We start from the raw sequence: 21,828 nt of genomic DNA, 5'->3' as shown, positions 1-21,828 counted from the left end.
AAATCGTGTGCATCTATAAAGAGGAAAACGGACTTCATGTTTCACATTAATGACTTTTCATCAGGTCTGGAATATGTTAATATTGTAATAGGTTCTCTTCAAACAGAGGCTGAAGGTGATGTGGTACGACTTAGAGGGAAGTACTGATCTGAAGTAGGACAGGAGTGACTAAATAACAAGCAGTGATGGTGCAAGACAAAAGTAGATGATAGTGGGACAGGACAAATGATGAGTCTTGAGCAACTGTAACTGACAACATCCTGTCACGAATTTCCCACACTTGTACTTTGTGGTAATGTAGGATTACTAGACCTCAGAACCAGGATTCACAGGGTGAGTGGAGGGGACAACAGATTAGTACTTGCAATTCAAAACAATTTTTTTATTTTTTTCAGTTTGCAATTCATTTTAGCTTGAGCACAAGTAAATTCGTCTATCCATTCAATACTTACGTTGAAACGTGAAGAGTTCAGTAGAGCAGAGTCCACGGGCTGAATGGCCTACTTCTGCGCCTATGTCTTATGGTCTTAAAAGGATTTGTATATGAGATGGTCTTTCCCTTCCCTTACAGGAGTTGTGCAAGGAATGATCACTGGAATCAGAGGATTGTGTAATGGCCTTGGTCCGGCACTGTATGGATTTGTATTTTACCTTTTCCATGTGGAATTAAATGAAATGGGAGATGTTGATAACCCAGGCAAAGTTCCAAAAGGAAACATGCAAAATCCAACTGATGAGGTAAAGTTAGCTTAAGGCAGCAATGCCCACAACTGATGAATGAGTTTTTTTTAAAGAAAATTAAATCTGTGTCAGAAAGTGGGAGATCTCCTTGGCTTTGAGTAGAGACAATAAATACAAAAGTCAAGGAAATTATGCTATACAATTATAGAGCACTAGTTAGAACCCAGAGGGAATATCATGTTCAATTCTGGCCACCATATTTCGGAAAAGAAAAACTGATTGCACTGTCTGATTGACAGATAAAGGAGCTGAAAATGTGTTGCTGAAAAAGCGCAGCAGGTCAGGCAGCATCCAAGGAGCAGGAGAATCAACGTTTCGGACATGAGCCCTCCTTCAGGAATGAGGAAAGTGGGTCTAGCAGGCTAAGATGAAATGTAGGGAGGGGGGACTTAGGGGAGGGGCGTTGGAAATGCGATAGGTAGAAGGAGGTCAAGGTGAGGGTGATAGGCCAGAGTAGGGGTGGGGGCGGAGAGGTCGGGAAGAAGATTGCAGGTTAGGAAGGCGGTGCTGAGTTCAAGGGATTTGACTGAGACAAGGTGGGGGGAGAGGAAATGAGGAAACTGGAGAAATCTGAGTTCATCCCTTGTGGTTGGAGGGTTCCTAGGCGGAAGATGAGGCGCTCTTCCTCCAGCCGTCGTGTTGCTATGGTCTGGCGATGGAGGAGTCCAAGGACCTGCATGTCCTTGGTGGAGTGGGAGGGGGAGTTGAAGTGTTGAGCCACAGGGTGGTTGGGTTGGTTGGTCCGGGTGTCCCAGAGGTGTTCTCTGAAACGTTCCGCAAGTGGGTGGCCTGTCTCCCCGTTATAGAGGAGGCCACATCGGGTGCAGCGGATGCAGTAAATGATGTATGTGGAGGTGCAGATGAATTTGTGGCGGATATGGAAGGATCCCTTGGGGCCTTGGAGGGAAGTAAGGGGAGAGGTGTGGGCACAAGTTTTGCATTTCTTGCGGTTGCAGGGGAAGGTGCCGGGAGTGGAGGTTGCGTTAGTGGGGTGTGTGGACCTGACGAGGGAGTCACGGAGGGAGTAGTCTTTTCGGAACGCTGATAGGGGAGGGAAGGTAATTATATCTCTGGTGATGGGGTCTGTTTGGAGGTGGCGGAAATGACGATGCATGATACGATGTATATGGAGATTGGTGGGGTGGTAGGTGAGGACCAGTGGGGTTCTGTCCTGGTGGCGATTGGAGGGGTGGGGCTCAAGGGCGGAGGAACAGGAAGTGGAGGAAATGTGGTGGAGGGAATCGTCGATCACGTCTGGGGAGAAATTGCAGTCTTTGAAGAAGGAGGCCATCTGGGTTCTACGGAATTGGAACTGGTCCTCCTGGGAGCAGATGCGGTGGAGACAAAGGAATTAGGAATATGGGATGGCGTTTTTACAGGGGCAGGGTGGGAGGAGGTGTAGTCTAGGTAGCTGTGGGAGTCGGTCAGTTTATAGTAAATATCCGTGTTGATTCGGTCGCCTGAGATAGAAGTGGAGAGGTCTAGGAAGGGGAGGAAGGAGTCTGAGACGGTCCAGGTAAATTTGAGGTCGGGGTGGAAGGTGTTGGTAAAGTGGATGAACTGTTCAACCTCCTCGGAGCACGTGGCAGCTCCAATACAGTCATCGATGTAGCGGAGGAAAAGATGGGGGGTGGTGCCAGTGTAGTTGCGGAAGATGGACTGTTCCACATATCCTACGAAGAGGCAGGCATAGCTGGGACCCATGCAGGTGCCCATGGCTACTCCTTTGATTTGGTTCTGGCTACACCTTTTCCCCACTTTTTTCCTCCGCTACATCGATGACTGTATTGGCGCTGCCTCATGCTCCCACGAGGAGGTTGAACAGTTCATCCACTTTACCAACACCTTCCACCCCAACCTCAAATTTACCTGGACCATTTCAGACTCCTCCCTCCCCTTCCTAGACCCCTCCATTTCTGTCTTGGGCGACCGAATCAACACGGACATTTACTATAAACCGACTGACTCCCACAACTACCTAGACTGCATCTCCTCCCACTCTGCCCCCTGTAAAATCGCCATCCCATACTCCCAATTCCTTCATCTCCGCCTCCCAGGAGGACCAGTTCCAATACTGTACAACCCAGATGGCCTCCTTCTTCAAAGACCGCAATTTCCCCCCAGATGCCCTCCACCGCATCTCCTCCACTTCCTGTTCCTCCGCCCTTGAGCCCCACCCCTCCAATCGCCACCAGGACAGAACCCCACTGGTCCTCACCTACCACCCCACCAACCTCCACATACATCGTATCATCTGTCGTCATTTCCGCTACCTCCAAACGGACCCCACCACCAGAGATATAATTACCTCCCCTCCCCATCAGCATTCCGAAAAGACCACTCCCTCCGTGACTCCCTCGTCAGGTCCACACCCCCCAACAACGCAACCTCCACTCCCGGCACCTTCCCCTGCAACTGCAAGAAATGCAAAACTTGCGCCCACCCCTTCCCCCCCCCCCCCCCCCCCCCCTTACTTCCCTCCAAGGTCCCAAGGGATCCTCCCATGTCCGCCACAAATTCACCTGCACCTCCACACACATCGTTTACTGCATCCGCTGCACCCGATGTGGCCTCCTCTATATTGGGGAGACAGGCCACTTACTTGTGGAACGTTTCAGAGAACATCTCTGGGACACCCGGACCAACCAACCCAACCACCCCGTGGCTCAACACTTCAACTCTCCCTCCCACTCCACCAAGGACATGCAGGTCCTTGGACTCCTCCATCGCCAGACCATAGCAACACGACGGCTGGTGGAAGAGCGCCTCATCTTCTGCCTAGGAACCCTCCAACCACAAGGGATGAACTCAGATTTCTCCAGTTTCTTCATTCCCCACCTTATCTCAGTCAAATCCCTCGAACTCAGCACCACCCTCCTAACCTGCAATCATCTTCCTGACCTCTCCGCGCCCACCCCCACTCCGGCCTATCACCCTCACCTTGACCTCCTTCCACCTATCGCATTTCCAACCCTCCCCCAAGTCCCCCCTCCCTACCTTTTATCTTAGCCTGCTGGACACACTTTCCTCATTCCTGAAGAAGAGCTCATGCCCAAAACGTCAATTCTCCTGTTCCTCTGATGCTGCCTGATCTGCTGTGCTTTTCCAGCAACACATTTTCAGCTCTGATCTCCAGCACCTGCAGTCCTCACTTTCTCCTGGCAGATAAAGGACACAAATTTAAGGTCTTCAACAAAAGATCTGGATAGCAGCTGAGGATAAATTATATTATTCAGTCAATTTTGATCTAGAATGCATCTCCTGAAAGTCGAGCATCAAATTGATTCGGGAGGAGCTTTTAAAAGGAACTTGCTGGACGCTTGTAAAGGAAACATGTTTAACTGCAAGGAGGGAGCGTGTCTCTTGAGACCAATAGGGCATGTCTTCAAAGAGGTGGCACAGACAAAGATGAGCTGAATGGTCATTTCTGTATGATGCTTATTAGACACCAGTTTGTAACCAGACTATGATAAAGCTGTGTTAGTACACGAACATGTGAAATCTGTGGGATACCACTTCTGTTATGACTTTCAGACATCAAATTAATACCCAAATCAGCTTATTAAAATGGCTATCAAATATTAGAGGGAAAGCAGAAGCAAGAATTTGTGTTAATGCAGTGTCTTTAATGGTGTAAAATGTCCCAGCACGTATTCCAGGGATATAATCAAACCAAAATTGGCACAACTGCATATGAAGATAGTGCAAGAAATGACAGAAAGCTTGGTCCAAGATACAAATTTTGGTAAGTGCCTTAAAGAGGAGGTGTAGAAGTTAGGGGGAGGGAGTGCAGAATGAGCAAACTCCTGATGGTAGGAAGTTCTCAAATAAAATGAAGAACTGAGATTGCTGGAAATCTGAAACAAAAACAAAGTGCTGGAGAACTCAGCAGCTCTGGCAGGATCTGTGGAGAGAACCTGTTATAATGAAGTATCACTGGACATGAAACATTAACTGTCTTCACTCCTCAGATGCTGCTCGACCTGATGAGTTTCTTCAGCGTGTTGTTTTTGTGTATAGGAATTTCTCTTGCTGACTTGACCTCTGTTTGTCCCTAAGCCAGTGACACTAAACATAAATCAAGTGTGTAAGAATGATCTGCAAAGTTTGCTTTCGTGTTTCCATGCTTACGTTGCTATAATTTGGAGAAGCCAGTGTCGGACAAAGTTTAAAAATTACACAACACCAAGTTACAGTCCAATGGGTTTATTTGGAAGCACTAGCTTTCCGAGCACCACTACTTCATCAGGTAGTTGTGGAGCAGGATCGTAAGACACAGAATTTATAGCAAAGGTTTAGTGTCATGCAGCTGAAATATTTTAAACAATCTTAGATTAAGTCTTTCATCTTTTAGAATGGGTTTTCTAGTTTTGGTTCATTAATATGTCAACCCCAGACCTACTTTTAAGTCACATTCTCAAGATAATTCCGGTTTTTCCTACAAAGGGTGTCATCTCAGCTCCGATAATGCATCAAAGGTGTGAGGTTAAAATCTCTTGAGTCCCAATCTTGAGCCAGACTGATTCTATTTCTAAAGTGTGATTTACAGAATCTTACATGGATCGACTGTAGGTTATGCATTGTTTTGTGCAAAATAAGGTATAATTCTGCAAATACAGATTCACTCCAGAAACTTTGTGCAGGAGAGACGGGGAGTGTGTGCTTGTGGGTGTGAGTGCACGTGAGGGTGTGTGTATGTATGTGAAAGATCTTGGTTGTGTGTGTGTGTGTGTGTGTGTGTGTGTGTGTGTGTGTGTGTGTGTGTGTGTGACAGATCAGGTATAAACTTGTGGGAGGGTGCATGCAAGAGACAGCTTGTGTATGAGCGAGGGTCTGTGTTAGTGTGAGTGTATGTAGGACTGTGTGTCTGAGAGAGAGTAAATTGTGTCTCTGTCTCTGTGCCTGTCTGTCTCTCGCACCCCCCACTCTAAAAGATGAAAGACTTGATCTAAGTTTGTTTAATATATTTCATATGCATGACACTGTAACCTTTTGCTATAAATTCTGTCTTGTCCTGCTCCACAGCCACCTGATGAACAAGCAGCGCTCTGAAAGCTAGTGCTTCCAAATAAACCTGTTGGACTATAACCTGGTGGTGTGCTTTTTAACTGTTGCCATAGTTGAACATAACTTTCACATCTGAAGCACATTTGCATGCATATACATCACTTTTTTTCAACTTATTGATGTTCCTCGTTAATGCATGTAAAAGTGGTGAACATCAGTGAAATAAGAACATTGAAAAGATATTTTGAAAAATAATGACAAGCTCCCTTGAGTTAAATTCTTCAAATTGAGAAATAAGTTGTCCTTGATTTAAATTATTTTTTAAAAACTTGCAAAGTTACAACTTCAATAATCCCAGGTTTTTCTTTCCTCTCCTATTTTCTTTTGCTCCTCAGAGTACGATAATCCCAGGACCTCCCTTTCTTTTTGGCGCCTGCTCAGTCTTGCTGTCGCTGCTAGTCGCCTTGTTCATCCCGGAGCACAGTGGCCTCCCTCTGCGTTCTGGCAGCTGGAAGAAACATAATAACGGGTCACAAGGTCACCCCCACAGCCCACAGAGCACGGGTCCCGATGGCAAGGAGCCTCTATTACAAGACAGTTGTGTATGATGGCCAAGTGCTGCCCGCTCTCGGGTAGCTGGAAGTGGAGTTAGAGATCAGGCACGGCTGCGAAGCCAAGGTTTTCATTTTAGGAATACTAACATTCATATTTTTCTTTCTGAATTTTTGGAAGTTTAAAAGTTTGTCTTGTTTTTTTTTTAAATTTAATATGTTGAAAAACAATTCCTATCACCACTTTCTGGTCCACCTGATTGGAGTCTTGATGCTCTTGGGCTGCTAACAGCAGTTGGCACAACCTTGAAGTTCCTTAATTACAGGAAGTCACTCTTCCCTGTTTTGCTGCCTTGTGCAAGACACCAGAAGTCAGTTGCAATCAGTTCATAAATTACTGTGCTACTTCTGACCAAGTTTCGTTTTTAAATTACATTTGTGCTAACATTTCCTGGAGATGTGAGTATCCCTATGGATGACTGCAAGCCAAATATACACACTGCTGGGGTTTGCCAAGGTCATAACATAAATGATCCACAAACAAAAATGTGTATTACAAATGGTTCCTCTGGCAGGTTGCCTTATTTGAATCCTGGTGGTTTTAAATTCAGCTTATAGCTAGCTAGCTCAACACCTGCGATTCTGGGATCTAAAGGCAACGTATTGCAGATGTCTGATTTTATAATGCAGGTTCACTCACAGCTGTGTACAATGAAACCGGTCATTCTAGTCTTGTGGCTAAGCAGCTAACTATTTTCAAAACTGACAAATTAGAATGTGAGCTCCAGTCTTGATCATTCATTCCTGTCCTAAAGTGGTCATAGTGAGTTTTTCTCCTCCTCTACCTCCCATCCTAAACCTTGACATTTTATTGATGGGAAATGGGGTCTTACTGCAATATGCCCTGTGCAGTTTTATCTCTATTGCAAATAGGCTGCTAAAGGTGTTTACCACTTTCACCGAGAATCTGGGGGCCATGAGTACCCTACAAGAGCAATTATTTTATTTGAACAGCACTTTTTTTTTTGTCTCATAGGAATTGGGATAACTCTGCCACCAGATGATAGTCCTTTTTTGCTTTTTGGGGCGAGTCGGTTCAGTAAAGAACAGGAAATGACTTGGAACAACATTAATTTCCTAGCCAAGTACAGCCTGCATGTGGAGAGTCCCAGAATTAGGTCATAAGGGAAGGGAAAATTGAACTCCAAGTCATGAACTGCTCTCTGATCAAGTCCTATTCCTTAACCATGGAAACTGTCTACCTGTCCAAAGTCAGCTGAAAGAAACCCTGTTGTGTTCTATCTTACTTTTTTGTTGTCTCCTTAATACCAATCAGACTCAAAACTCTGGAGAGCTTTGGGCATGGATGTATGTTCTAAACAACCCTGTGTGTTGCAATAATTTGCTGAGGAGTGCATTTCACAAATGCCAGATCACAAAAGGAGTGTTTGTGCTGGCTCCTGTCTGTTCAGACCAAGCTGATCCAACTTTGAAGTGGCTCAATTCACAGCCCTCATGTCTGCAAGCCACTTTGAAGTTTGAAGCTATCTGAAGTACTGGCTGCCTGGTCTTGCTCCTGAAATTAGCGGTAGACTTTAGGGAATAATTTGAATCTGGTTTGCTATGTACTGCCTCCAGCTTCATTCCAACAATTAACTTCGTCTATGGTATTTGAATTTTACAAGCAAGTGCATTTAGTCACCTGGATTTTTACACTCGAGTTTGTGTTTAGCCCTGATAGAAACTGGTTAATGGAACATTCATTGGTAAACCAGTTCCCTGATTGCACCCTGATTTTAATTTGTCATCTTGAGATTTGGTTAAGGGCTCTTCTAAACTGTATGTTATGTATCCCAGAATTCATCTTCAAACTTTGTTGATTGAGTTGAGGTTGCAGAGACTGTTGGATAGGGGAAATCAGCCAGAGCTTCACTCCTGATCACTCAGTACTTACTCCTATTGAACATACATCTGCTGGATGTCAGAACCCACTACTGCTTTGTCCCCATCTGTAGACTCAATGGACATTCGTGCAAATGGTATTATTCTGAAATACAAATAGCATTTGTAAAACATCCAACACTAGAGCCTCTGGGAAAGGAGGGAGGAAAAAAATGTCCTTACTAATGCTGAATTCAAAATTGTTTTCTTAATTTGGCTGTTCATTCAGATTAGAATCTTGCACCCTGTGTTGCCTAGGGCTTGGAGGCAGAGAATTTGTAAACCAGATTACTAACTTCTAAGAAGACTGCATTTTGCATTTTTACAGTTTTCATTTAGGAATGGAAATGGGAGCCAAATGTCTCCCAGAGTGGAATGAGTCTGGGCTAGTCCAGTAATTATCCTCCGTCCTCTTTTGGAAATAATGTATTCAAGACTTTGAAAGTTATTTTTTCACCACCCATGCCCAAATCCTCTATCCACCAGGAATAAAATTCCTGTACCGGTTTCTGCTGGTAGTCCAACTACATAAAGCAAAATGTAGTTCTCATAAAGAAGAAACCTGTCACCAACTGCAAAGTTCTAACTGCCCTTTTGCAAGTGAAAATGAGGATTAAGCCTCCAGTTCCTTTTTTAATGTGCCATATTATTTTACTCTAATATGCCCAGTTTTATTGTGACTGTAAACTTTTCAGCTTTGGTACGTGTGTTGAGAAGTAATGAATTTTTGTATTAAGGAGTGGGGAGGGGAAAAATAGGAATTACCATGGGTGCCTTTTTGTAAAATTGGTGGTCACTTTCCTTGTCGAGGTGTGATCAATCCACTGAGAAAAGACGACAGGGAGATGCTTGAACCTCCACTGTGGTCATTTATTTCCTTTTGACCTTTATGACTTTTAAGTTATACAATGAAAGTGACACACCAACACCATTATCATTGCAATATGATGCCTCATCCAGAGTCCATTGGAATATAGCAATATGCCATTGTCACAATACATCTTTTTGCAATGTGGTTGTGCTGTAGCCAATTACAAATTCTATTATCTCCCCATCTGCCCCACCAAAATTACCAAATAATCTAATCTTTGCCACGAGCCTGTTTTTGGATTAAGTCTTGGCTGCCGCATGTCACGGTTTCCAAGAGACCAAAACGTGGTGATGCCTTAACCTCGTTGCGGTAGTCAGGTCAATAGATGGAAATTGTGTTTTTTAAAAATATTAGCTTGCTTCTTTAAAAGAGGGATCTTTAAATGGAAGGATTTCCTGCTGAATATTTGCCAGCTGAAGCTGATTTGGGACTCTGGTGGAGAGGAGGAAAATGGGTGATACAGCAGCACCCTACTGAAGGTCCAGACACATTCATCTATTTCCCTGTCATGGGGATACAGAGCACTTTGAGAAAAGTGAGTGTAATCAACTTAGCAACTTAGACAAATTATGACTTTTGATTAATATTCATTACCCATATGACGAGTACAATCTGATGGGCTAATAAACTTGGTTGTCGCTCCCATGTGAGCGTGAGAGGCTGTTATAGGCCTCAAAGGATAATAATTGTACTTTTAACCAAGTACACTTAGATTCTACAAGATTGTCTGTTTGTGTAACATTTATTGTAAAAGCTTTATTTGATAGAAATATATATGAAAAAAATCCATATTGCCATTTCTAGCTTTATCTTGACAGTGGGCATCAGTCAACTTGATTTTAAAGTATTCAGCATGTTCAACTTATTCTGCAATTAGCATTACAATGGTAATTTTTTTCAGAGCAATGTTTGCAGCAAAATACAAAGCTTATTGGTTTGGATAAAGTTTCTTGATGGCCAGTGACATTGAACAGTGGGTTATGTTTGTCCAAGCTCCATTGATGAAGGGGAATAATGATTAATGATACTTGTTTTCCCATCAATGCAAAATGGTTACAATAAATTAACAGTAGTGTTGTGCGAGCATCATGAGGCTACATAAGCATTGATAGAATTGACCATGCACCTTGGAAGGTTCCAGGGTCCATTCTTGGGCAACAGCAAATTGACTGCTCAACCAGGTCAGATGTTTGGAGCATCAAGCCTGTAGTTAATTTGAGCGTTGGTCATTGTTCATTTGTCTTCAGTGCTTTGCGCACGTCCTGCTGGGCATGTTAGCATCATAGATTTTAGGGTAAGAAATGAGAACGCTGTGCTCCAGTATCTGATGCTGCCATGTGTTTGTTGACAATCATGGCATCTAGATTCATGGCATGTTGACTTGCCATTTAGGTTGAAGTACTATTGTGACCAGAGAAAGAAACTTTGTGTAGATTTCCAGACTTCCAGTTATCTTTAAATGTAGCCCTGCTGTGAAGTTTTCTAGGTGTTGGCCTGGAAATGCTTTGTCTTCATTAGTAGTTGTGCCTAGTGATTTAGCACTCATCCTAGTGCAGAGCAGAAAGAGTTGTGCTTACAATATGGAGACTGGTGTTAAGATTGAGCTAAGACTTGAAGGAAATTCTAACCAATTCCTCAATGGAAGTGGGGCAATGGAAACTCATTATTCTTGAAATGTGGCAGTGGAGATTGGGAAACTTTAATTCAATCTTTCCTTAACCAGCCGTGTCACGACTCTCTCTGACTGGGTGTTTGTTGACACCACTGTCAGCTAATGAGTTGGAGTGAGGCAAGACTTGCAGCCAACATTTAGCAGTCGGCAGAGTCTGTTTTAAAGCAACCATTATGAACTAATGGGAGTAAAATTGGCCAACAGCATACTGCAGTTTCGCTGGATTAAAAACATGATTTATTTCTCCAGAAATGTGTGGAAGATATTTGCAGAATCCAAATGATGATGTGCATGAAACTAATTCCATTTGCCCAAGTATGGTGCTCTCCAGACATGATTGATGGAAAAATCTTTTAATAATTTCCATTCTGTTGGCATAGCGGTTCCTGTACGCAGCCATCTCCAGGCTAGAAAGGAGGTCTCTGCTGTCAGAACCGTCCCAGAAACAGGAGTTTCACAACTTTGAAAACACTGCCTATCCATGTTGAAGGGAATCAGTTTCTGCTCAAGTCAATGTTTTAGAAAGGAACACCGCATTTTTCATTCCATTCTTCTCTTAGACCCCAAAAAGAAATGTCCCCTCATCGGCTGGGAGAGCAGGATCCAGACATGGAATACCTTTGAATGGTGCTCAGTGATTGGCTGAGGGAAGATGTTCTCCTCAATCACCCCCTTCTGTCTTTTTATAACTAAAGCAAGACGAAAAATGTTAACTTTGCTTTAAAACTGTCTCTCGCAAGCTGCTGAAATCTCACTGCGTTGATTCAATGTGAGAATACTCAGTATTAACTAATCTTCTATCAATAGGTGTACAAAATCAGTGCTGTCTGTTGAGAGTTTTACCCTGCCTGAAGATAACTTTGGGGGAGGGGGAGAGGGAGAGAATGTGATAGAATATTATTGAGTTGGAGGGTAATCTAATCATGCATTTTGTAGCGAAACATTTGTCCCATGGTTAAAAAGCTTTGGTTATGTGGAAGTTATTGCAAGAGCAATTGTTGCATTAAATGTTTGTATGTTAGAGTGCCAGTACTTTTTTTGCTGGGAGAGATCAGTGCATTGAAAATAACACTGCTGCCACGGCTTTGTGTCTGTCTGTTAGCGTATGAGATAGTGGTTGACACCCCAATCCTGCAGCAGTTAAGATGCTGCAGTATGAGAAGTGATAACTTTGAGAATAAGCTTTAGCCAAGGTGCCACCTGCACTGCCAGGTAGTTGTCAGTATTAAGACATTATTTTTGAAAAACAGCAGGGGAATACCTTCTGGTGTCCTGTCCAATAATTATCACTCAAGTCATTTAAATAACATTTTAAAATTAAGTCTAGTCACCTCACAATTTATGACGATTTGCTGTGTGCAAGTTCCTTGGTTTCCTTTATTGCAATGTTGGCTATGCTTAATGGGTATTTCATTGGCAGTACCATGTTTTCAGATGTCCTGAAATAGTGACAGGTACTAAGTAATTGTACATTTTTTGTAGATTTTATTTTTAAACGAGGTTTCTTCCTGTCCTGTCATGGGTTCTGTTTACCTTGCTGCATCTGACAGGTCTGTCTTTGCAATCCTGCATGTAAACATGGTTACTGCCCTGACAGGCTTCCATATTGACCAGACATACTGATAATGTCAGACTGTTCGGCTGATCAGCATTGCTCCAGTTGGAGATTGATCTCTGTCAGCCTGCTCCATCTATAATTAGATGCTCCTGAGGTATTGCTCATAGAATTGAAATTTAAAAATGATCCTTCTCCCTGTCCCTCCCTCGCTGCATTAATTTGGCTTTTTTGTGGCTGGTACAAGCCAGTCAGTTCATTTGGTTTGGCACTTATGACACAATCCAAGGCCGTTTGGAGCAGTTCATTGGCAAGCATGCCAATATTGGGTTCCACACATAGGAACAGGAGTAAACCATTTATCCCTCACATTTATCTCATCTCTCACCATAATCTTCGTTTTTTTTGTCTCCTTCCTGTAATCTAGCTTCCTGTTAAATGTGCATTGATAAATGAACATTGCAGGATTGCAATTAAAAGCTTAAGTTTTTTAATTCTCAGTCAGCGGATAGATAAACCAAAGCCTGCTAGGGCCCCATCTAACTGAGTAAAAGGTAAAACAATGACTGCAGATGCTGGAAACCAGAGTCTAGATTAGAGTGGTGCTGGAAAAGCACAGCAGTTCAGGCAGCATCCGAGGAGCAGGAAAATTGACGTTTCGGGCAAAAGCCCTTCATCGGGAACCCCATCTAACTGAGTTAACTGTTAGCTCCCAAACATTTGTAATTCTATTATTTACCCATAGCTGTAAGTTCCTTACCTGAGACTGATTACTGATTGCGTTGTGCCAAACAGAGCAGGACAAAAGGACTAATTTTTGCAGATCTAAGTTAATAAGCTGATCCCTTTCATTTTGAATTGCTGGATATCTGATGGTTTCAATAACTGATCAACGTGCTGAAGGAATGTTTGAACCAGACTATAGAGCTGTGCTGATGCAGGCGCCTTTTGGCTGATTACGGAGTGTGTACTCTTCTGTACATTATCAGAATTTTTCTGAACCATAGTTCAGCAAGAGCGGAGGCCAGGTGTGCATGAGGATAACACTTCAGTCTAACTAGCTGAAACAGTTGGTCATATCACTGAACCAGGTGGCTGCTCAGTGTAGGTTATGAGCATACTGTGGGCCCAGGTTTGACAGGTATGTGGTTTTGCATGTCAGGCAATTATACACATCTGCAATTGTGGATTGTGCTGTTTCCATTTGTTTCAACTGTCTGCAGTTTGCCAAGTCACTTACTCAGATCTCTTGGGCAAACTCTTGATCAGTATGTAAGGTTAAATGAAATGCTCTGGATGCTTAGATCCAATGATACTGTATTGTTTAAACTCAGTTGGTAGGTTATCATGGATCAGTTTAGTAATAGGAAATCTGAAGAAAATTTGGTTGTACCTGATTGTGTGACACAAAAATGAACTGAAGTTGCGAAGGATGTAAAGAGTAGTTACACTGAGGGAATGATGCATTGTTCAGGTACATTTTAACTCGACCATGACATTCCATGAGACAGGAGTGTTTCAGGAGAGTTTCCCTCCAATTGTTTTCATCCCTTCAGTGTTCGGTAGAACTCTCATCCCCTTTATGGTAGATGCATGTTCTTCTTGAGACTTTCCACAGTGCCTGAGACCCTAACGGAATCGGGTTGTGCATCCTGGAGTTGATTGAGCATGACCTTAAGCTTGAATGGTTCTGGTAGGAACTCTCTAAAGAACTCCACTTGGTGTTAGAAGGGTGCATCAGTTTACCTGGCTGTGTAAATCCTCCCACCTCAAATTTGGATCAGGGGTTTAATTCATTTCTGTTCACTGGTCCCTGGAAATTGAGGCTGGTAGTATTATCGCAGTTTGCATCATGGTACAGTCTATGTTCATAACATACAGGTTTATAACCTGTGACATGGTGCTCTTGTTTCATCTTAGGAATTCAAGACCCAAGATTGAATCAAATATTGGAAAAGGACCAGCAATACATATTATTAGGTTTACTAGGTATCATAGGGACACATACATTCTGTGGGGCATTTTCAATCTCCTCCATGGGGCTAATTAACCATTACCATTCAAATATGCCAGAAGTGTGTTTTGGGCAATTGTAAGTATTAAAGATGGTAAATCCGCTAACAAGGTTATTGTACATATGCTTTTTTTTCTAAAGTGAGCAGAGTTGGTTCTGGCTAGAAAGGTAAAAGTTCAGACTCATTGCATTTTGGGAAAGTTGATCTCCCTTTTGAGAATTTTTACTCCAGGGTTGTGAAGACTGGAAACACATTCTCAGAAGGAAGAATAAACAGGGTTTTACTGGCAATTGTTGGGGCCAAGTAACATGTTTCTAGAAAATCCATATTATTTACTGCACACACTGACTATGTACTGTTGGGGTTGAACTGTAAGATTCGTGGTAGGATCTCAGAGGGGCAAGCAAGCATTGGGAAGCGGGGTAAGCTAGTTTAACAGAACCTTATGTGACACACCTTAGGCTTCACAAATCCAGTTACTATATTAACTGGCTGCATCTCCTGTTTCCCCGTCACTTCAGTGAGACCTTTTCAGGTGTGACTTACTCAGTGCCCAGATATAGCTGCAATCCTCAGTTCCTGAATTTTGAGGATGATAGATGTTGCTCTGATATACCAGCATATGAGAGTATGCACCTCTTCAGTGCATTGTAAAGGAAAATATCTGCTTGGTGTAGTATTCACAAGACCACAACAATTCTTCCACGTGACTGTTGCAGAGTTGTTTGGCCAGACTTCTGTACAGTTATGCCATGTTCATGTTTACAACAGAGTACTCTTGCCACCCATCCAACCAAGAACATTTTTTTTCTTTAAATTGGTAATTATGCTATCAGTTTTGTTTAGCTCTGTTTTCCCTTGCCTTTTGCTAATATTGTTCATATTGTCCATCCTCTTGTGGCCCACTGAACAGGCTGAATATCTCCCGGTGCCTCCTATTGGGTGGATCCTGATCGGCTTGATCCCCTGAGTGTTCTAGTGGGGTTCACAAAAGCGGTTAATGTGAAGTAATTGACGATGCATTTGGTGTGCCCTAGGGTACTTTTACTATTGGCATCTCCCTAATCCTCAAAGCATTGAAATACATGTGGATATTTTCAGATTTCAGCTTTGCTTTCATTATTATGTATCCATGCACTCTGAATTATATCCAGATTACTTACTCTCCACTAGCTCAATTGGAATAGTTACTCTCTCTGAGCAGGGAGTGCAAGTGGGTAACTATCAAGAACAGTTGAGGCATTCCGTTGTGAAACCTGTCTCTGGGATGAGTGACCACTTTGACATGAGAGGTAATGGGTGGTGCAGGGGTTCCAGAGGATGCTCAATATCTTTGTGACTCTAGCCTAGAAGTGAGAGAAACTGGGAAGAAAACTATCTTGTCTGTTTTAGCTGACATGTCATTTGGAGTTGTAGTAATAAGACAGTGAATTCATTCTCTGTCCTGATCTGTGCACTTTTACTAATTAGACTTTTTGCTATTATTTTTTCTGAGAATAAGCAATCAATGGATGAGAATTGTTGCTGAGGTTATACTGGTGGCATTTGTTAGCTTTATACAAAAGACCTGCAGTTACCAGGGTATCTATTAACATCAGGACTGGTGAGGAATGGCCCAAATCATTTTCTGTTCTGTTCATTTTAAGTCTGTTCAATTGCCTGAATCTGAAAAGTTCAGTGTGTTGCAACTGCACCAGAACAAAGTGTAAAAAGACATAGACCAGATCTGTCTAATTTTAAATCCTGCTTCAGATGTTGTCTTATCAAAGCACAACTCGTGAATTTCCCACATTTGATTTAATTTTCAGATATGCTTTTATTTCTCAAGCAATGGGAGCACCCATAGAGTACTTAAAAACAAATTCTCCTATATTAACGCGAAGGTAAAGGACTCGTATGCAATGAACTGAGATTAATCATCTTGTTCCCCTTCCCAATCCTAAATTGTAAATAAAAAAAAAACACAAGCTCTGTTGAAAAATCACTAGATTTCCATTGAATTGTAACAACTGGTGAGTGTGTGGTGTCAACTGTGGCTTAATATTAGTTCATTCCACTCTGGAGACTTGAACGTGAAACCGAGGCTGAGGAACTAGTGCAATATCAAGGGAGCGCTGTACACTCAGGAGTGCCATCACTCTGATGTCATGCTGTCTTGCTCCAAAGGATCCCATGAAACTTTTCTCTGTACAGAGTCATTTACCCCAGTGTCCCAGTCAATGTGTCACCCTCAACCAATGCTTGAAACAAATTATCTGGTCACTTAACTCTCTTATTGAGCTTGTGTGCATATTGGCAGCTGCATTTCCTATTTTGCCACAGTGACTACAATTTAAAACACACTTTTTGTTGACTGTAACATGCTTTTAGGATGTTCTGAGGTTGTGAAAGTCGCTATTGAAATGAAAGTTATTTCTTTACCCACTGAAATGGTGAACAATCAGCCGACGGTATTTTGAACAAACAGCGCATCTCCAGATTTGTTATCAGAGGTTTCTGCAGCATGCCTTGCCAAGTGTTTAAAACAAAAAAAAACCCTGCTATCAAACACAGCTTGAAATATTTGCTGTCTAAATTCTCAGACACTGGATTCAGTACAGCTCCTGCAAAAATCGCCAGGTGTAACATTTTAATTTGTTCTTTTGGAGGTTTTGGTTGAAGTTTGTTGCCTCCTTCAGATGTGCCTCTCAAACCTGTACAAACTGTAAATAGGAATTGTCAAAGAAAAGTATTTATTAAAAATGTACATGAAACTGAATGTAATTGGTTGTGACTGAATTTATTTACATCTTCTATTCTAACCCATTACAAAAGAAAATGCTGTAAAGTGACTGAAGGTGTATTTAAAATTATGATGGGGTAGATTTACAGAAGATTTTCTTTTTTCCCCTTATATGCAAGTCTGAAGCTTGCCATCCAGAAAGGTTAGTTACAAATAAAACCAAATGTCAAGTTCAGGAGACACTGCTTTGCCCAGAGCATGTGGAACAGCAAGATGTTCCGAAGGTGAATAGTTTAAAGAGTAACTAGTAAACACAAGCAACAAATAAGATAACAAGAATCCAGAGAAAGTATATTCCTATCAGGGTGAAAGGGAAGGCTGGTAGGTCTAGGGACTGATGGGTGACTAAAGAACTTGAGGGTTTGGTTAAGATTAAATTACTTAGTGTGGAAACAGGCCCTTTGGCCCAACAAGTCCACACCGACCTGCCAAAATGCAACCCACCCATACCCCTACGTTTACCCCTTCACCTAACACTATGGGCAAGTTAGCATGGCCAAACCTAACCTGCACATTTTTTTGGATGTCGGAGGAAACCAGAGCACCCGGAGGAAACCCACGCAAACACAGGGAGAATGCGCAAACTCCACACAGTCACTTGAGGCGGGAATTGAACCCGGGTTTCTGGTGCTGTGAGGCAGCAATGCTAACCACTGTGCCACCGAGCCGCCCGCAAAGAAAAAGAAGGAAACATATGTCAGGAATAGACAGGATAGATCGAGTGAATCCTTAGAATATAAAGAAAGTAGGAGTATACTTGAGAGAAATCAGGAGGGCAAAACAGGGACATGAGAGGTCTGGCAAATAGAGTTAAGGAGAATCCAAAGGGTTTTTATAAATACATTAAGGACAAAAGGGTGAATAGGGCCCCTCAAAGCTTAGCAAGGCGGCCTTTGTGTGGAGCCTCAGAAAATGGGGGAGATACTAAATGAATATTTTGCATCAGTATTTAGTGTGGAAAAGGATATGGAAGATACAGACTGTAGGGAAATAGATGGTGACATCTTGCAAAATGTCCAGATTGTAGAGGAGGAAGTGCTGGATGTCTTGAAACGGTTAAAAGTGGATAAATCCCCAGGACCTGATCAGGTGTACCCGAGAACTCTGTGGGAAGCTAGGGAAGTGATTGCTGGGCCTCTTGCTGAGACACTTGTATCATCAATAGTCACAGGTGAGGTGCTGGAAGACTGGAGGTTGGCAAACGTGGTGCCACTGTTTAAGAAGGGTGGTAAGGACAAGCCAGGGAACTATAGACCAGTGAGCCTGACCTCGGTGGTGGGCAAGATGTTGGAGAGAATCCTGAAGGACAGGATGTACATGTATTTGGAAAGGCAAGGACTGATTCGGGATAGTCAGCATGGCTTTGTGCGTGGGAAATCATGTCTCACAAACTTGATTGAGTTTTTTTTGAAGTAGTAACAAGATTGAGGGCAGAGCAGTAGATGTGATCTATATGGACTTCAGTAAGGCATTCAACACAGTTCCTCATGGGAGACTGATTAGCAAGGTTAGATCTCATGGGAGAACTAGCTATTTGGATACAGAACTGGCTCAAAGGTAGAAGACGCTGGTGGTGGAGGGTTGTTTTTCAGACTGGAGGCCTGTGACCAGTGGAGTGCCACATGGATTGGTGCTGGGCCGTCTACTTTTTGTAATTTACATAAATGATTTGGATGTGAGCATAAGAGGTACAGTCAGTAAGTTTGCAGATGACACCAAAGCTGAAGGTGTAGTGGACAGTGAAGAGGGTTACCTCAGATTACAACAGGATCTTGACCAGATGGGCTAATGGGCTGAGAAGTGGCAGATGGAGTTTAATTCAGATAAATGCGAGGTGCTGCATTTTGGGAAAGCAAATCTTAGCAGGACTTATTCACTTAATGGTAAGGTCCTCGGGAATGTTGCTGAACAAAGAGACCTTGGAGTGCAGGTTCATAGCTCCTTGAAAGTGGAGTCGCAGGTAGATAGGATAGTGAAGAAGGCATTTGGTATGCTTTCCTTTATTGGTCAGAGTATTGAGTAAAGGAGTTGGGAGGTCATGTTGCGGCTGTACAGGACATTGGTTTGGCCACTGTTGGAATATTGCGTGCAATTCTAGTCTCCTTCCTATCGGAAAGATGTGAAAATTGAAAGGGTTCAGAAAAGATTTACAAGGATGTTGCCAGGGTTGGTGGATCTGAGCTACAGGGAAAGGCTGAACAGGCTGGGGCTGTTTTCCCTAGAGTGTCGGAGGCTGAGGGGTGACCTTATAAAGGTTTACAAAATTATGAGGGGTATGGATAGGGTAAACAAAGTCTTTTCCCTGGGGTCGGGGAGTCCAGAACTAGAGGGCATAGGTTTAGGGTGAGAGGGGAAAGACATAAAAGAGACCTAAGGGGCAACTTTTTCACGCAGAGGATGGTACGTGTATGGAATGAGCTGCCAGAAGATGTGGCAAAGGCTGGTACATTTGCAACATTTAAGAGGCATTTGGATAGGTATATGAATTGGAGGGATATGGGTTGGGTGCTGGCAGGTGGGACCAGATTGGGTTGGGATATATGGACGGGTTGGACCGAAGGGTCTGTTTCCATGCTGTACATCTCTATGATTCTATAATTGAAAAGGACATGCTGATTTGAAATATGATAGATAAAGGCTCCTGTGGAGATTACTCAACAGAATGGACTAGTTTGGCCTGTTTGTGAGATACATTCTGCCCATCAGTTGCTCAGTATTTTGTATAAAGATGATTCCATTGAGTGCAATAAAACAGAATACAGAAAATCCCATGTCTCCTATAAACGTGTTCAAAATAAGAATAGCTAGGGCAAGACATTCTGATGCAAAGTCAGCAATTCGAGGTAACTGGCAAAAGCAGCTGTTGGGAGATATTTTAAAACTGCTGTCTGAAAGGGTAGTGAAATGGTTTAAGAAAGTAGCTGACCACTGCCGCCACCACAAGGGCAGTAGGGATGGGTAATGGTGACACTGCCCATATCCCCTGAAGTGAATTTGAATAAACCCAAATGGATCAGGCTTCAAGAATTAATAAAAACTGAGTAAATAATTCAGATAATGGATCAACCCAGAAACCTTCTCATCTGATTGTTCTTACTTAATGCAATGCTGACAGTGCTGCGTTTATCGAGTAAATGCAAAAGATTCTCCTTCAACAAACATCACTGAAACATGATCTGGTCACTATTGCATTGTTGCTTGTAGGAGCTGGTTTTGAGCAGACCGGCTACAATGTTACCTAAATGAAATTGTGACAAGTTTTAAGTGTTTTAGTGTAAGTGCACCTCAAGATTGGTAAAATTATTAAAATATTTTAAAATTTGCTCATGGATTCCCTGGGAGTGGTGGTGGCTGTCTTGAACAACAGCAGTCCATCTGTTAGATTAATGCTAAACCAAAATCCTATTCATGTTCCAATGGCTTTCCATTATAACTATTTGAAGGAAAGCAGAATGTTCTGGTTATATTAACCACTCACTGATTGTGTGCTGTGCCCACTGTGAAGTATGCGGTGTTTTACATAATTGGGCTAAATCTGAGTGTTTTCGAAGTCCGAGCTCATATAGATGTTTTGTCATATTAGAAAGCAGCACTAATCTCTAATCTCAGCGTTAGAGTATTTTTAACCCATAATAACTATCTTGCTTGAGTTATCAGATCTATGCAAACAGTTTTCAAATTATATCTGATCAGTGCCTGTCATGTTTATCTGCAAAAAGCTTTTGCCTTTGGAGTAGTGTCAGTGATGAAGGGACATTACAGATTTAATCTAATCTTTTTCTTTAAAGTAAACGTTCAACAAAAGTCCATTCAAAGAGCATCAATCTATAGCCCAGTTTGGAACCAGATGACTTCTGTCCAAAATATCATTACAATGGCTTAAATGGCTTTAAGATACAAATATACTTTTACGACCTAACTGAGTGAGTTTTTAGACAAAGATCACAGGCAGAGAGCAGTCAAATGAATGCTCAGTTAACCATGCTTTCTAGTGTCATGTGAATGACATATGGCTGAGAAAGTCCCTGATCTTCAAGAAATGCTTGGCAATCTTTCAGCAACTATCTTAATTAGTGATGGGAAATTTGGTTAAGGACTGCACTTTTGAAACCCTGTTGCACTTTTTCAGGACTGCTTGCAATTGACCAAGGAGCAGTCTGGTGTGATATTGCTGAACATTAACTCCGAGATCTAGACCTGATGATATGAGGCCATGAGTTCAAATTCTACCGCCTCAGCTGGAGAATTGAGATTATATTTAACATAACTCAAAAGCTGAAATTGTTGAATTATAATATAAACTCATTTTAGTTCATTAATGTCACCATGGGAAATAAATCTGCCTTTCGTGACTGACCTATAGGTGTTTTAGTTGAAAATGTGTTGCTGGTTAAAGCACAGCAGGTCAGGCAGCATCCAAGGAATAGGAAATTCGACGTTTCGGGCATAAGCCCTTCATCAGGAATCCTTCATTCCTGATGAAGGGCTTATGCCCGAAACGTCGAATTTCCTGCTCCTTGGATGCTGCCTGACCTGCTGTGCTTTAACCAGCAACACATTTTCAACTGTGATCTCCAGCATCTGCAGACGTCACTTTTTACTATAGGTGTTTTAATCAACCTGTTCAGAGATGTCATGCCACACCTTTAGTGGCAGATGGGAGTGGAACCTGGGTCATATAGCCCAGATGTAA

At 42.5% G+C, this 21,828-nt stretch overlaps 1 protein-coding gene across 1 annotated transcript in view; it reads left to right on the top strand.

Moving 5' to 3' along the window:
* Positions 1-17,111, top strand: part of LOC132828791 (hippocampus abundant transcript 1 protein-like) — a 71,360-nt gene extending 54,249 nt beyond the window's left edge. Inside the window, exons 11-12 of the mRNA XM_060845886.1 lie at positions 572-738; positions 6,144-17,111. Coding sequence (XP_060701869.1) covers positions 572-738; positions 6,144-6,356 — 380 coding nt within the window. The 3' untranslated portion in view covers positions 6,357-17,111. The remainder of the gene's footprint in view (positions 1-571; positions 739-6,143) is intronic.
* The last annotated feature ends 4,717 nt before the right edge of the window (positions 17,112-21,828 follow it).

Source organism: Hemiscyllium ocellatum, chromosome 28 (assembly GCF_020745735.1).
Source record: "Hemiscyllium ocellatum isolate sHemOce1 chromosome 28, sHemOce1.pat.X.cur, whole genome shotgun sequence".
Lineage (NCBI taxonomy): Eukaryota > Metazoa > Chordata > Chondrichthyes > Orectolobiformes > Hemiscylliidae > Hemiscyllium > Hemiscyllium ocellatum.
This window is presented reverse-complemented; position numbering and strand designations above follow the sequence as displayed.